The 16,990-nt window shown below is 43.6% G+C and overlaps 1 protein-coding gene across 1 annotated transcript; it reads left to right on the top strand.

The window, feature by feature from the left end:
* The first annotated feature begins 5,855 nt into the window (after positions 1-5,855).
* Positions 5,856-15,259, top strand: LOC117745536 (cyclin-dependent kinase 5 activator 1-like). Its single transcript, XM_034553935.1, has 4 exons — positions 5,856-6,233; positions 13,876-14,013; positions 14,459-14,855; positions 15,207-15,259. Exons 1-4 carry the CDS (start codon positions 5,856-5,858, stop codon positions 15,257-15,259), a joined length of 966 nt encoding a protein of 321 aa, XP_034409826.1.
* Positions 15,260-16,990: the final 1,731 nt, after the last annotated feature.

The raw sequence follows: 16,990 nt of genomic DNA, 5'->3' as shown, positions 1-16,990 counted from the left end.
TGTTCATCTGGTCACATGACATCTATTCTTCTGTCCATCCGGGGAGAGGGATCCTCCTCTGTTGCTCTCCTGAAGGTTTCTTCCCTTTTTTCCCTCTCAAAGGTTATTTTTGGGGAGTTTTTCCTGATCCGATGTGAGGTCAAAGGTCAGGGATGTTGTATGTGTACAGATTGTAAAGCCCTCTGAGGATAATTTGTAATTTGTGATATTTGGCTATACAAAATAAACTGAATTGAATTGAATTGAGAAGTACTTCAGTTGTCTCTGTGGTAGAAGTACTTCAGTAGTCTCAGTGGTAGTAGTACTTAAGTACTCAGTGTCTTCACACTGTACTTCAGTAGTTCAATTTAGTTTATTTTATATAGCCCAATATCACAAATTACGAATTTGCCTCAGAGTCTCTGCGGTAGAAGTACTGCAGTACTCTGGGGTACTAGTGGTAGAAGTACTTCAGCCCTATGTGGTAATAGTGGTAGAAATACTTCAGCACTCTGTGGTACTAGTGGTAGAAGTACTTCAGTACTCTGTGGTACTAGTGGTAGAAGTACTTCAGCACTCTGGGGTACTAGTGGTAGAAGTACTTCAGCACTCTGGGGTACTAGTGGTACTTCAGTACTCTGTGGTACTAGTGGTAGAAGTACTTCAGCACTCTGGGGTACTAGTGGTAGAAGTATTTCAGCACTCTGGGGTACTAGTGGTAGAAGTACTTCAGTACTCTGTGGTACTAGTGGTAGAAGTACTTCAGCACTCTGGGGTACTAGTGGTAGAAGTACTTCAGTACTCTGGGGTACTCGTGGTAGAAGTACTTCAGGACTATGTGGTACTAGTGGTAGAAGTACTTCAGTACTCTGGGGTACTCAATGTAAAGACATGTGGAGTAACACAGTGCCCTCTGGTGGAGGCTCCAGTGAACTGCCGGTTCCAAACTAATTAAACATTACATTACATTACATGTCATTTAGCTGACGCTTTTATCCAAAGCGACTTACAATAAGTGCATTAAACCATGAGTCCAAACTCAGAACAACAAGAATCAAGCAAGTACAATTTCTTCAATAACGTTAAACTACAGAGTACTATCAGTAAGAGACATTTAAGTGCTACTAAAGTGCTAAACAACAAATTGCTATCGGTAAGGGACATTTAAGTGCTACTACGGCATTTAAGTGCTACCTATTCAAGGTATAGTCGAAAAAGATGTGTTTTTAGTTTGCGACGGAAGATGTAGAGACTTTCTGCTGTCCTGATGTCAATGGGGAGCTTGTTCCACCAATGAGGGGCCAGCACAGCAAACAGTCGTGACTTTGTTGAATGTTTAGCTCGAAGTGAAGGAGCTACAAGCCGATTGGCAGAAGCCGAGCGAAGTGAACGGGCTGGGGTGTACGGTTTGACCATGTCCTGGATGTAGACTGGACCCGATCTGTTCGCAGCACGGTACCCAAGTACCAATGTTTTGAAGCGGATGCGGGCGGCCACCGGTAACCAGTGAAGGTCGCAGAGGAGCGGAGGATTGTGGGTAAATTTCGGGAGGTTGAAGACCAGTCGAGCAGCTGCATTCTGGATGAGCTGTAGAGGTCGAATGGCATTAGCAGGTAGACCTGCCAAGAGGGAGTTGCAATAGTCCAGCCGTGAGATGACCAGAGCCTGGACCAGAACCTGTGCCGCCTTCTGAGTGAGAAGGGGTCGTATTCTCCTGATGTTGTTCAGCATGTACCTACAGGAGCGTGTTATTGTGGTAATGTTGGCAGTCAGGGAGAGTTGACTGACAGGTGTCACTCCGAGATTCCTGGCAGTCGGAGTCGGAGCCAACACTGAGTTGTTGAAGTTAATAGTCAGGTCGTGGGTGGGAGAGCCTTTTCCTGGAAGGAAGAGAAGTTCAGTCTTGTCCGGGTTAATTTTCAGGTGGTGAGCGGACATCCACTGAGAGATGTCGGTCAGACATCCACTGAGAGATGTCAGTCAGACATCCACTGAGAGATGTCAGTCAGACATCCACTGAGAGATGTCAGTCAGACATCCACTGAGAGATGTCAGTCAGACATCCACTGAGAGATGTCAGTCAGACATCCACTGAGAGATGTCAGACAGACATCCACTGAGAGATGTCAGACAGACATCCACTGAGAGATGTGAGTCAGTCAGACAGAGATTCGTGCTGCTACCTGTGTTTCAGATTGGGGAAACGAGAGGATCAGTTGGGTGTCGTCAGCATAGCTGTGGTAGGTGAAGCCATGCGAGCGAATGACAGAGCCGAGAGAGTTGGTGTACAGAGAGAAGAGAAGAGGACCAAGGACTGAACCCTGAGGGACCCCAGTAGTCAGAGGACAAGGCTCAGACACAGATCCTCTCCAGGTTACCCGGTAAGAGCGGTCGGTGAGGTAGGATGAGAAGAGTGAGAGCAGAGCCTGAGATACCAGGTCCTGGAGGGAGGACATGAGGATCTGGTGGTTAACTGTGTCAAAGGCAGCGGAAAGGTCTAGAAGGATGAGGACAGAGGAGAGAGAGGCTACTCTAGTGTGAAGGATAAGGACAGAGGAGAGAGAGGCTGCTCTAGCAGTGTGAAGCTGCTCAGAGAAAGCAAGGAGGGCAGTCTCTGTTGAGTGGCCTTGAATCCAGACTGGTGGGGGTCTAGAAGGTTGTTACTGTGGAGATAGGAGGAGACTTGGTTAAAGATAGCTCGCTCTAGAGTTTTGGAAAGGAAGGGGAGGAGAGAGACAGGTCTGTAGTTATTGACTTCAGGTCTGTAGTTGTTGACTTCAGGTCTGTAGTTGTTGACTTCAGGTCTGTAGTTGTTGACTTCAGATCTGTAGTTGTTGACTTCAGGTCTGTAGTTGTTGACTTCAGGTCTGTAGTTGTTGACTTCAGATGGGTTGAGAGTGGGTTTCTTCAGGAGAGGGTTGACTCCGCCTCCTTCAGAGAGTTGGGGAAACAGCCGGTTGAGAGGGAGGTGTTAATAAGATGGGTGAGAAAGGGAAGAAGGTCAGGAGCAATGGACTGGAGAAGGTGAGACGGGATGGGGTCAAGGGGGCAGGTGGTTGGGGGGTCAGAGGTTACCAAGGTAAGAACTTGATTAGGAGACAGGGGGATAAAAGAGGAAAACAAGGGGGAAGAAGGTGAAGTTACTGGAGGTGTAGTTATGGAAAATGGATTACATGTTATTCAATAAGTCGCTGGAGGGAAAGTAAATAAAAAACAATAAAATGATGGAGCAACATGAACTCAGCTGAGCCTTAAATGAATAACCATGAATGAGATAAGATGAGATGAGATTTATTGATTGTCTGAGAATGAGGTGAAGATAGAAACAGATCATAGAGTGCAAAGAGAAAGCAGACATAATAGTCTTCAGTCAAAATGATCTTAATATTTGAAGTTTTTCAGCGAAAATGAGAATTGTTTGTTGATCAGTGAAGTGTATTCTGTTTGACTATTAATAATATAGATAATAATAATAATAATAATAATGCACGATTATAACGATGCACGGGTCCTCGCTCATCTGCTCTAGTCGGGGGCACCGGCGGAACGCTGGCCGCCGGTGGGACGTTTTACCGTTTGTCACGTAACACTGATTTCCTTTAGCAGTAGGTGGCGCTTCAACTATGAGTAAAAATAAGCTTGTCGATATCCTCGGACCGTGACTTTTATCAAGCATGACAAGTTTGGGGCAGATTCGAGCAAGTCCAGTTGAGTCAGTAGGTGGTGCTGTGACAATGTGAACATATACATGCATCATGTGTCTCTACGTGAAGTGTAGATCACGTTGTGTAAATTACATGTGAATCAGATGCGTTTTAGGCTTATTTGCTTTGGCCAGGAGGTGGCGCTTTGACTGAGTGAAAATATGCTTGTCGGTATCCTCAGGCCGTGACTTGTAACAAGCATTACAAGTTTGGGGCGGGTCCGAGCAAATCCAGTTGAGCCAGTAGGTGGCGCAATGAGAATGTGAACATATACATGCATCATGTGTCTCTAAGTCTAGACCAGGGGTTCTTAACCTTTTTGACCTCGGTGCCCAACTTTTCAAGTTCAAAGTGGCCCGGGGCCTGTTCAAATATTAACACTGTCTTGGTTTAACTAATTAATCTCATTCTGGGTTGGATTTGTATTCTATAACTAAATAAAATCCACTTACAGTTTAACAAGCAAAAACTTGATACAGTGATCATCACAAGGACATTTATTTATTATCCGTATGTAAACCTGCACATACAACAATACCTAACAATTCATGGAACAAATTAATACAATAATAAATTTAAAGGCTCAAGTTAGGCTTAACACAAAAATAACTGATACTTTTACTACAGAAATAAACTGCGAAAATGGAAATTTGATAAATAAATAATATGTAGTAATAAAATAAATACATTCAAAATAATAAGTTTCAAATTAAATAAACTGTATATATACATTTGAAATAAAATGAAAATGAAAATAGCCTTATAATCTTCAAATTAATTAATATGACTAATGCTTCATATTTATATTTTGGCATCACAGAACCAGCAGTTGGTCTTCATATCGTGACAAATGAACAATAACAGTCACAATGACAGATTTTAAATGCTTCTATTGTTTAACCATGTGGTTAAGAATCACTGGTCTAGACCACGTCATGTAAATTAAATGTTAAAAAAAGTGATGCAAAAATTAGCCCTGGCTTGGATGTGATCACAGGTCTCTGGGACTAAGAAGAGAACATTATGGTCTAAGTAGAATACATTGTCTAAAACTTGTCTTTTTTTGTTGTCGTAGGTGTTCCTATGACACATTCGAATGTTTCTTCATTTAAATGTGTTCAAGCCTTGACTGGCATCATGCATAATTATTTTTGGAAGGGTTGGATCAGTTAAAGCAACCGTCTATAATAACACATCACAGAAAGTGGGCGTTTATTGGGGTCCACATAACGTCAAGTCAAGTTTGGTGAAAAGTCAAATTTTTTCTAACTATTCATCTTTAAGGCCGTCAGATCATCCTGGAAACAAGATTGAAGTCGATCGGATAATTTTTGTGGGAGAATACCGTAAATGTATAACGGCGAAAAGTGACAAAAACAAGCGAAAAACGGCCAAATTGGGCGAATTATTGTAGTGCCCCTTAGTGTTCAAATTGCACAAGATTTTTTTTTTTGCATGTTACAGGATGCAATGTGCACATATACTGCAAGTTTTGAGTGATTAGTCCCAATAATGTTGAAGTTATGAGCATTGAAATACAAGACATCCCCCCTAAGAGGTTCATTGGTCCATATATCATTACCACAATGAGATATAAAAAAAACTCTGACATATAATAGGTGATCTGGCTTCAATTATCATCGATAGAAAGTTTGGTATGAATCGGACCCAGCGTGTAGGAGAAGTCATCATACGTCTATTTTCACCAAGCCTGACAAGATCTGGCAAGTACCCCCAATATGCGCCCAATGTTCTAAAATAAAAAGCGGAATAATAAGAATCCAATTTCAATAGGGTCCTTCAATAGGGTCCTCTCGGACTGACTTTGTCAGTCGCTCTTATCAGCTTCACTGCAGCTTTAAACCCTTTCAGCACCGCGGACAGCGTTTATGCAGGACCCCCCGCCCACTCTGGTCCTATGAGGCTGCGTCACAGAGAGAGACAGACAGGTAGAGACAGGGGGGGGGGGGGGGGGGGGGGGGGGGCATCGAGACCAGAATACCTGACAGAGAGACAGACAGTAGGAGTGATGGAGCTGCATACAGATTTTTGATGTGTCTTCATTATGGATTTGTCGTCTTAACCGTTTGACAGACAGACACATAAACGACAGACAGGCGGGCAGGCAGGCCGCTGCTGCAGAAAGGCTTGCGCTGCTCGGTGGTCGTCGTCATGGGCACAGCGCTGTCTCGGTCTCAGGGCTCCCGGAAAGCTGTGGCTCGCGGACCAGATAAGCTTGCGGTGCAGAAGCCACCAGAGCCCCACGAGGAGGAGGAGGAGGAGGAGGGCAAGAAGAAGAAGAAGAAGCGGCACCCGTTGCTGTTGCACGCGCTCAGCTGGAAGAAGCGTCTGGTTGCGGCACGAGCCAAGAGGAAGGGGGGGAAGAAAGTGAAACCCGGACACGTACCGCAGGAGCACAGGCAGCAGGCGGATATCGACAGCCGCCACAGACACGGACCCATCCCGGTACACATACCCACCGTTCCGGAGCAGAACCAGAACCAGGGAAGACCAGACCTGATCATCTCACCACGGAGGGTGGTGGTGCAGGTGTGTGTGTGTGTGCTGATGTTATAATGATGGTTAATATACTTTTATAAGGATGGTTATAATAATAATACATTTAATTTGTATAGCACAAAACAAACAATAGAAGTATATAGGACAGTCTCCCTGACCACGTGAGGGCAACACAGACCCTGGAGTCTTTTAAGACCGGCCTAAAAACCTTTTTATTCAGGAAGGCGTTTTGACTTTGTGTTAAATCACTGCCAGCCATTTTCTTTTTCATCATAGTTTGTTTTAACTATGTACTGGCCCTGTAGCACTTCTTCTCCAAGCACACTTGTAGATTCTTTTGAATGAAAAGTGTGTTACAAATAAAAAGCATTATTATTATTGTTATTATTATAGAGTCTGATTCAATTCTTTACAAACATCAGAATGGTTTCCGTAAAAATCATTCAACATATATGGGTTTACTTTACCTTGTTCATAAAGTCATCTCTACACTTGACAATAATGAATTCATGGCAGTATTTTCATAGACCTTTCCAAAGTCTTCGATACAGTAAACCATAATATTTGATTGGAAAAGCTGGACAAATATTGACTCCATGACATTGCATACGAATGGTAAAACAAGTATGTCTCCAACAGAAGACAGTTGTTTGTGTTAAAGGTTGTTATTCAAAAGAAGCTAGACTAATATATGGGGTTCCACAGGGGTCCATTCTTGGACCATTATTATTCCTACTTAATATTAAGAATGTGTCCAAAGTCAAAAAGCCTTTTTACGGTAATATTTGCAGGACACAAAAATTAGTTCTCTAATTTTTCTAATTAACAAATCTTATTAGAATCATAAGGAGGGTTAGACATCTTGTCTCTGCAAACTGTCTCCCTATTCTTTATTACAGTTTAATTTATCCTTATCTTTCATATTGTAATATAGTTTGGGCAAGTACTTTTCCTACAAGTACTTTTTCTACTTTTTCTCACTTCTCAGCTGTTCCTGTATTTCATTACATTTTGAGAAACTGCAGATTCTTACTATTCATGACATTAATATTTCTATAACTTGCGTTTTCATGTACAAGATACTTTTAGGTGAAGGAAATATTCCTGATCGTTCACAGGTTCACTGTTACTCAACTTGTCAATCTTCACATCTTCATCCTCATAAATGACGGACTAGCAGAGGTCCATTTCTATTAGATTTAGGGGAACCAAATTATGGAAGGACTTTCCTAACAAAACAATGTTGCCTAAAAGAAAAGTCTAATTGCTGTTTTGTAAGACTTTTTTATGTATTAGTGTTATGTCTTTCTTGTTGGGGACTTGTAGCACTACGTTGATGCTTACTTTCACATATACACACACTCCACACAATTAAATTATTTATTTTCTTTTCTTTTTTTTGTTTTGTTGTCTGTCTTGTGCATATTTCATTTGATGTTTGTTAATTTTGTAACGTTTTTTAAATTTTAATTTAATACATTTATTAATTAATTCTCCTATTAAGTTACATTTTCCATTACAGGGATGACTGTTTCCTCTCTACTCATCTCCTGTCCTGGTCTCTTCTCCTTCTCCCCTTTCTCCTCTCCTCTCCTCTCCTCTCCTTTCCGTTTCCGGTTGTGTGAGTGAGTGTGGCGCGGAGTTTTAGTGGATGTTCACTGCTTTGTGGCTCTTGTCTCTTCTTCCGTCTTCGCGCATGATCAGGTGAGGTACAGAGCAGGTAGTAGTGTGTTCTTGGGGGTTGTGTGGGGGGATGGCGTCCTCTGAGACGTCACGCCCGACCCTCCGCCAGGGAGCCCGGGTCGTTCCGCCGGACAGCAGCGTGTTGGTGGAGGAGGTGCTGCTGGCTGTCGGGGAGCAGGTAGCACACGACAACCTTTCCTTTGCCTTGGGGATGAATAGAGCGGTGGTTGTGTTCGTGAAGAGCGAGGCTTGTGTCCACAAGCTGCTGGAAAGTGGCATGTTTATCAGGGATAGCTATGTGCAGGTGTCCCCGCTCCTCAGTCCCCACCACGCGTGTCACCGTCTCAGGTGTTCCGCCGTATATACTGAGCTGTTAGAAGTTGAACTGCGCAGGTTTGGAAAGTTCGCTAGCGGATTCAAAACGATCAGTTTGGGATGTAAGGACCCCTCGTCTGGGCAAGTTTCAGGCGGTAGGGAAGAAAGACATCTATGAAATGTGCGTTAAGGTTGTGAACTTGCGCTCTCTGGCGGGGTTGAAGGAGTCGAGGTGGATCGAGTACCTTGGCCCAGCTTCGTCCCCAAAAGGCAGCTGGAGGTGCTTGTACAAACTTCCTATTGAGAAGCGGACAGCAGACCTCCAGTGGAGGGTAGTGCACGGGGCTATAGCCACGAATAGATACCGGGCACACCTGGATCCACACATTGGGGAGGAGTGTTATTTCTGCTGTGAGGCGGAAACCCTGGAACACCTGTTTGTTCAGTGTCCTCGGCTTTCAAGCCTTTTTGAACTTTTGAAGGGATGGTTTCAGGGTCTTAGAGAGGACTTTTCTTTCACTTTGTTTATTTTTGGGCCGAAATATTGCATTAAAAATAAGGCTGTCCACACACTGGTGAACTTTGTGTCTGGTTCTGCCAAGTTAGCCATCTGGCTGACACGGAAGAATGGGGCAAGGGGAGCCGGCAGTGAGGATCCGGTGAGGGTTCTGAAGGGACTGCTGAAAGCCCGACTCGGGGTGGAACACGCCTACTACCAGGCTGTGGACAACGTACAGGCCTTCAGGGACAAATGGACTACTGGGAGCATGTTATGCTCAGTGGGTGCTGGTGGAGAGCTGCTGGTACATTTTTGAACATTGTGATTGTTTATTTGCTTATTCTTTGGCTATATTTGGTTATTTGTTTGTTTGACTATTATTTACTTGTTTTTCAAATGATGTTGTAGAGTGTTTTGCTGTTCTCGCGATAGTGGAATAAAGGATTATTTAAAACCAAACCAAACCTCTCCTTCTCTCCTTCTCTCCTGATCTCTTCTCCTGTTCTCTACTCATTCTCTCCTCTCTCCTAGTTTCTTCTCCTTGTCTCCTCTCCTCTCCTTCTCTTCTCCTTGTCTCCTCTCCTGGTCTCTTCTCCTTCTCTCCTCTCTCCTGGTCTCTTCTCCTTCTGCCCTCTCCCCTGGCCTCTTCTCCTTGTCTTCTCTCTCCTTGTCTCCTACTGAGAGCGAGGACATCGTCCATCTCTTCGTTCAATGTCCTCGTCTGTCAGAGCTGTTTGCTCTGTTAAAGGTGGTTCCAGGGTCTTGGGGAGGTGTTCTCATTTGTATTGTTTATTTTTGGGCCGAAGTACACAGTAAAGAGGAAACGGGAGCACACACTGGTGAATTCTTTTGTCGGGGACTGCAAAGTTGGCCATTTGGCTGACTTGTAAGAACCGGACGCAGAGTACCGGCAGTGTGGAGGTGGTCCCGGTCCTGGTAGTCCTGGTCCCGGTCCTGAAGTGGCTGCTGAAAGCCCGACTGAGGGTGGAGCACACTTATTATACAATGATGAACAATGTGACGGCTTTCAGCCGTTTTTGGGCTGTAGGAGAATGAGGGGGAGCTTTGTGTTAGCTTGTAAAGATGTTTGTTGTTGTTGTTGTTGTTGTTGTTGTTTTGTTCTGTGCCTGGAAGACCGTAGTTTTCTCTGGCCCCCTCCCCAATCTGATCAATGATGACATGTATAGCCGCATGTCGTCATTCAACCGCTGGTTGTCCAGGTGGTGCCCAGCAAACAATGTGGGCTACATAGATAACTGGCAGACTTTCTGGGGAAAGCCTGATCTGATGAGTCGAGACGGCATTCATCCCACTTGGGATGGAGCGCGTCTCATTTCTGCGAACATGGCCAAGTTGATTAGCGGACTTAATCCATGACCCAGAGTTCAGATCAGGAAGCAGAAGCAGAGTTGTAGTCTTCCACCCTTCTCTGCACTTCCATTGGAGCAGTTACCCACCGTTAACCTTAACTCTATAGAGACTGTGTCTGTCCCACGGCCACTTAAATTAATTAAATCAAAAGTAACCAGAAGAGGAGTCATACTAAATAACCTCATACAGGTTAACATCACTACTGCAACAGTGCAACAAAACAGGATAATTAAATGTGGACTCCTAAATATTAGATCTCTGTCATCTAAAGCTGTATTAGTAAATGATTTAATATCAGACAATCACATTGATTTATTGTGTCTTACTGAAACCTGGCTGAGGCATGAAGAATATGTCAGCCTAAATGAATCAACTCCTCCAAGTCATATTAATACTCACATTCCACGAGGCACCGGCCGAGGAGGTGGAGTAGCAGCCATCTTTGACTCAAGCCTATTAATGAATCCTAAACCTAAACTAAACTACAACTCATTTGAAAGCCTTGTTCTTAGTCTTTCACATCCAACCTGTAAAACATTACAGCCAATCCTATTTGTTATACTGTACCGGCCACCAGGTCCATATTCAGAATTTATATCTGAATTTTCAGAGTTTTTATCAAGTTTAGTCCTTAAAAGTGATAAGGTTATTATTGTAGGAGATTTTAATATTCATGTGGATATTGATAATGATTGCCTTAGTACTGCATTTATCTCATTGTTGGACTCGATTGGCTTCTGTCAGAGAGTACAGAAACCCACTCACTGCTTTGGCCACACCCTCCACCTTGTTCTTACATATGGCATTGACATTGAGCATTTGGAGGTCTTCCCACAGAACCCTCTTCTGTCAGACCATTACCTCATAACTTTTGAGTTTATACTCCCGGAGTATACACCGTTAGTCAAAAGTTTCTACACCAGATGTCTAACTGACAGTGCTGTAGTTACATTTAAAGAAGAGATTCCTTCTGCATTTGATTCAATACCACGTCTCAATGTGACGGAGGACTCCTGTGCTAACTTTAGTCCGTCCCAGATTGATCATATTGTCGATAGTGCTACAGGCTCACTGAGAATGACACTAGACTTGATAGCCCCACTGAAGAAAAAGACAGTGAGGCAAAGGAGGTTTGCTCCCTGGTAGAACCCTCAGACCCGCGAACTAAAGCAAACTTCACGAAAGCTATTACTCATCAGTAATAGAGAAAAATAAGAACAACCCCAGGGTTCTCTTTAGCACTGTAGCCAGGCTGACAGAGAGTCACAGCTCTGTGGAGCCGTGTATTCCTATAGACCTCAGTAGTAATGACTTCATGAACTTCTTCAATGAAAAGATTTTAACTATTAGAGGCAAGATTGATGATCTCTTGCCCTCAACTACTGCCGATCTGTCAAGAGGAGTGGCCTTGGAAACGGCTGTATGCCCTGGTGTATATTTGGATAGCTTTTCTCCCATTAACCTAGACCAATTGTCCTCAACGGTTTCTACTTCTAAACCGTCTACCTGTCTCTTAGACCCCATCCCAACGAGGCTGCTTAAAAACGTGTTGCCTTTAATTGGCACCTCTCTGCTGGATATTGTTAATGTGTCTTTGCTAACAGGCCATGTACCACATTCCTTCAAAGTAGCTGTAATTAAACCTCTCCTGAAAAAGCCCACTCTTAATCCAGAGGTGTTGGCTAACTACAGACCGATCTCTAACCTTCCCTTCCTCTCTAAGATACTTGAGAAAGTAGTCGCAAATCAGTTGTGTGACTCTACATCAGAATAGTTTATTTGAGGAGTTTCAGTCAGGATTTAGAAAACACCACAGCACAGAGACAGCACTGGTGAACATTACAAATGACCTCCTAATTGCATCAGATAAAGGACTCATCTCTGTACTGGTCTTGTTAGACCTTAGTGCTGATAAAGGACTCATCTCTGTACTGGTCTTGTTAGACCTTAGTGCTGATAGAGGACTCATCTCCGTACTGGTCTTGTTCGACACCATTGATCATGACATCCTATTACAGAGACTGGATCAGTCGATTGGCATTTCAGGTACCGCACTAAGTTGGTTTAAATCCTATTTATCAGATCGATCTCAATTTGTATTTGTAAACGATGAAGCCTCGATGACCACCAACGTTAATCACGGAGTTCCACAAGGTTCTGTGCTTGGACCAATTTTATTTACCTTATATATGCTTCCTTTGGGCAACATTATCAGGAAACACTCCATAAACTTTCATTACTATGCAGACGATACTCAATTATATCTATCGATCAAACCAGAGGAGACCAACCAGATCGCTAAAATTCAAGAATGTCTTAAAGACATAAAAACATGGATGACCTGCAACTTCCTGATGTTAAACTCAGACAAAACTGAAGTTATTTTACTGGGCCCTGAACACCTCAGAGATCAATTATCTGGTGATGTGGTTTCTGTAGATGGCATTTCCCTGGCATCCAACACCACTGTAAAGAATCTCGGCGTTATCTTTGACCGAGACTTGTCCTTTAACTCCCACGTTAAGCAAATCTCAAGGATTGCATTTTTTCATCTACGTAACATTTCAAAAATCAGGCACATCTTGTCTCAAAAAGATGCAGAAAAGCTGGTTCACGCGTTTGTTACTTCCAGACTAGATTACTGCAACTCCTTATTATCAGGCTGCTCTAATAAGTCTCTTAAATCCCTCCAGTTGATCCAGAATGCTGCAGCTCGTGTACTCACAAAAACTAAGAAAAGAGATCACATGACTCCTATATTAGCTGCTCTGCACTGGCTCCCTGTAAAATCAAGAATCACATTTAAAATTCTTCTCCTCACCTACAAAGCCTTGATTGGTGATGCACCATCATATCTTAAGGAGCTTGTAGTACCATATTGCCCCACTAGAGAGCTGCGTTCACTAAATGCGGGGCTACTTGTGGTTCCTAGAGTCCTAAAGAGTAGGATGGGAGCCAGAGCCTTCAGTTATCAAGCTCCTCTTTTATGGAACCAGCTTCCACTTTCAGTCCGGGAGGCAGACACAGTCACCTCATTCAAGAATAGACTTAAGACTTTCCTGTTTGATAGTGCTTATAGTTAGGGCTGAATCAGGTTTGACCTGGTCCAGTCCCTTGATATGCTGCTATAGGCTTATAGGCTGGTGGGGGATGTTTTAGGATACACTGAGCACCTATCTCCTCTTCTCTCTCTCCTTATGGATGAATTTACATCTCTCCATTGCACCTTATTAACTCTGCTTCCTCCCCGGAGTCGTTGTGACTTCACGTCTCATAGGGTCCATTGGACCTGGAGGTGTCTGATGCTGGTGAGCCGGCCTCCCGCGTTGGCCCTGCTGATGCGCCCCGCCCCCCCTCCTCTCTACCTCCTTCTGTTTCATGGATTGGAGTTCCATTCATACATTGTCATATTCATGTAATGTGTTTATGTAACTTTGTAAATGCTGTTCATTCTGTACACATGACATCTATTCATCTGTCCATCCGGGGAGAGGGATCCTCCTCTGTTGCTCTCCTGAAGGTTTCTTCCCTTTTTTCCCTGTCAAAGGTTATTTTTGGGGAGTTTTTCCTGATCCGATGTGAGGTCCTGGGACAAGGATGTCGTATGTGTACAGATTGTAAAGCCCTCTGAACCAAATTTGTAATTTGTGATATTGGGCTATACAAAATAAACTGATTTGAAATTGAATTGAAGAGTTGTTTTTATTTAATTTATTTACGTTTCAATGCTGAACTAATATGATGATGTTTTGTGTCTCTCTGAGTGTGGAGAAATAAACTCTCATTGTCTCCTCTCCTCTTCAGGCTTCCACAGGCGAGCTCCTTCATTGTCTTTCGGACTTTCTGTGTCGGCGTTGTGTCAAACTGAAGGAGCTGTCGTCCAATCAGATTGTCCTGTGGTTCAGAAACGTTGACAGAGCGCTACTGGTTCAAGGCTGGCAGGTCGGTGTGAAATTCATCATTAGAAGATGTACATCTAGTCCTCCAGCCTCTACATCTAGTCCCCATGCCTCTACATCTAGTCCTCAGACCTCTACATCTAGTCCTCAGACCTCTACATCTAGTCCCCATGCCTCTACATCGAGTCATCAGACCTCCAACCCTAACCCATTTAAGGTTTTCTCCTACAAAAATGATCCGATCGACTTCAATCTTGTTTCCAGGATGATCTGAAGGCCTTAAAGATGATTAGTAAGAAAAAAAGGCTTTTCACCCTATTTCACTCAGTTTTTTTTATATCTCATTGTGGTAAGGATATATGGACCAATGAACCTCTTAGGGACCCCCCCAGACTCTGCAGTACTAGTTCTCTGTATTATTACTTGTTCTGTTATTGTAGTACTAGTACTCTCCTCTCTGTAGTACTACTTCTCCTGTCCCCCTGCAGGACCAGTGCTTCATCAGTCCTGCCAGTCTGGTCTTTGTGTACCTACTGTGCAGGGAGGCGGTCGATGAGGACATGTCTTCAGAGCAGGAGCTCCACGCTACCTTCCTCACCTGTCTCTACCTGGCCTACTCCTACCTGGGCAGTGAGATCTCGTACCCACTGAAACCTTTCCTGGTAGAGTCTAGCCGTGATGCATTCTGGGAGCGAGCGCTGGAGCTGATCCACTGGCTGAGCGCTGACATGCTGCGAATCAATGCCGACCCACATTTCTTCACTGAGATCTTTCAGGACCTGAAGAACCAGGGAGGTTCGAGGGAGAAGGAGAGGGGAGAAGAGAGAGAGAAGGAGAGGGGAGAAGAGAGGGAGAAGGAGAAGGAGAGGGAAAAGGAGAAGGAGGGGGGAGAGGGGAGGGAGAGGGAGAGAGTCGAAGAGCGGGAGAGGGGAGAAGAGAGGGAGAAGGAGAGGGGAGAAGAGAAGGAGAGGGAGAAGGAGAGGCGAGGGGAGAAGGGAGAGGAGAGGGAGATCAAGAAGGAGATAAAGAAGGAGAGGGGAGAGGAGAAGGAGAGGGAGAAGGAGAGGGAGATGGAGAGGGGAGAAGAGAGGGAGATAGACATAGAGGAGGAGGAGGGAGAAAGGGAGAAGGAGATCAAGAAGAAGATGAAGAAGGAGAGGGAGAAGGAGAAGGAGATCAAGAAGGAGAGGGAGAAGGATAAGCAGGAAATAAAAAGGGAGGACCCTGAGAAAATGAAAGAGAAGCAAGAGAATGATGGAGGAAACCAAATGGATGATCTGGATCGTTAAGAGATGGAAAAGAACAAATAGTATTGTTAATGTATATATACATTTACAGTATATGTTATGTATATATACATATGTTATGCAACCCGCTGAGCGTAAACTGGATTTAGCTGCAGCTTTAACGCTATTACCATGGCGACTACAGATCAATCAAAAGTCTGAACAGTCAAATCGACCGTGACCTTTGACTTCCCGTTGAAGACAGACTGAAGAGTTAATTGCATGCTGTCAATCAAAACCAACAGTATCTTCTGACTGTGCCATTGTGAATGTAGATGAGTTTCCGTGGCGACCTAACATATAATCTCTTGCCTTATTTTGTTTAGTTGCATAACTTAAGAAAGCTTAATGTGATGGTGTGTATTTATTTACTGCAATAGAGACAGAAAACTGATGACTTAAAAACTGCAGCTCCAACGGAGTCGAAAGAGAGACACTGATTGGTGGAGAACAAGACCTTGACCTTTGAGCTTCACAGAACTGGAACATCATCAGATGAAACCCATTTCCACACCGGTGTTTAACTAAACTCGTGTTTTTATGGACTGATTACCTCCTGAGCAGGGTCCCAACCCGGAGTGTAATACTGTGAGTTGACTATAGCCATGTATGTAACAATAAACTATTATTACAAATAATTAATGTGATGGCATTCAGGATGGATCCAATGGATGGGCCGATTCAGAGGGCGATCAAACAACAGATGTTGGTTTGATGCTTTCTGTCCTCTGTTGTCTGGAGGCTGAATGTACAACAGTCATCTGAACTCAAGTGTTTTTATATAGAAATCAAACCACCGACATAAACAACACGAGTCACCCAAGTGTCTGTCGCCTATTATTTCCTCTCTTGTTTGCTGGATAGATGGACACTTTATTCAAAAGTTTGTTTGTAGCAGCAGCGAACAAGGTTACAATATATACAGTACACTAAAATAACAGAGCGGGACATATTACATTTAAGAAAATTAAATAATAAAGAAAAAAAACAAAGTATATAAAGTGAAAGCGGTGCAAGGGTTATTGATGTTGAGGGTTATATGATTTACTCAGATCTCCCCACTCAGTGTTCCCCTTGCCTTCACACTTTGACTCATAAGGAATCTTGTAACAATTCTCCCTCCAAATAAAACCTAAGGAGAAAAGTACAACACTATTTTAAGAGAATGGGCGGATCTGATAGTGAGTGTTGTGTCCCTGCTTAATATGATGGAAAGCCACCAAGAACGGCAAATGTGAAATAATTATAAAAGAAACCAAACAGTCAATTGCGAGCACCATATGTTATTATTAAATCAAAATCAATGCGTCATACGCTGCAACACACAGAACTAACCCCTCCCAAAAGCATAATTCCATCCCCGGATCCCGACAGTCTCTTAATGTTCCCCAAAAGAAAGTTAATGACAAATGAACCCTCCCCTAAACTGGCAAATAAAGTCCAAGACAGGCGGAAACGTTTCCTTTACCCCGCGCTACTTCACCACAGTCTGTTTAGCTGCTGGCCCAGGGTGCCGTACTCCGGTCCAGTCTTCTATTGGTAATCCGGTTCGTATCCACAGCGAAGCAGACGCTCGAGATAACCCGCCGTCCTGAGTCCACTAAACGCCGACTACCACCTGTCCGTGCGCTTTTCCGAAAAAACCCTTGCGTCTCCTCCCCCCCATGTCACATTTTATACCCAATGACAAATAATAATAATAATAACAACAGACATACATGATCCTTTTTAAAC

This window comes from Cyclopterus lumpus, chromosome 2 (assembly GCF_009769545.1).
Source record: "Cyclopterus lumpus isolate fCycLum1 chromosome 2, fCycLum1.pri, whole genome shotgun sequence".
Classification (NCBI taxonomy): Eukaryota; Metazoa; Chordata; class Actinopteri; order Perciformes; family Cyclopteridae; genus Cyclopterus; species Cyclopterus lumpus.
The sequence above is the reverse complement of the archived record's forward strand: the minus strand, read 5'-3'. Positions and strand labels throughout refer to the sequence as shown.

What these genes read in the sequence shown, in the direction of transcription:
- LOC117745536 (XM_034553935.1), top strand. Translation starts at nt 5,856, where the DNA reads ATGGGCACAGCGCTGTCTCGGTCTCAGGGCTCCCGGAAAGCTGTGGCT. An exon ending in TACTGGTTCAAGGCTGGCAG is followed by an intron (nt 14,014 to 14,458) that starts GTCGGTGTGAAA and finishes GTCCCCCTGCAG; the next exon opens with GACCAGTGCTTCATCAGTCC. An exon ending in GAGGGAAAAGGAGAAGGAGG is followed by an intron (nt 14,856 to 15,206) that starts GGGGAGAGGGGA and finishes CTGAGAAAATGA; the next exon opens with AAGAGAAGCAAGAGAATGAT.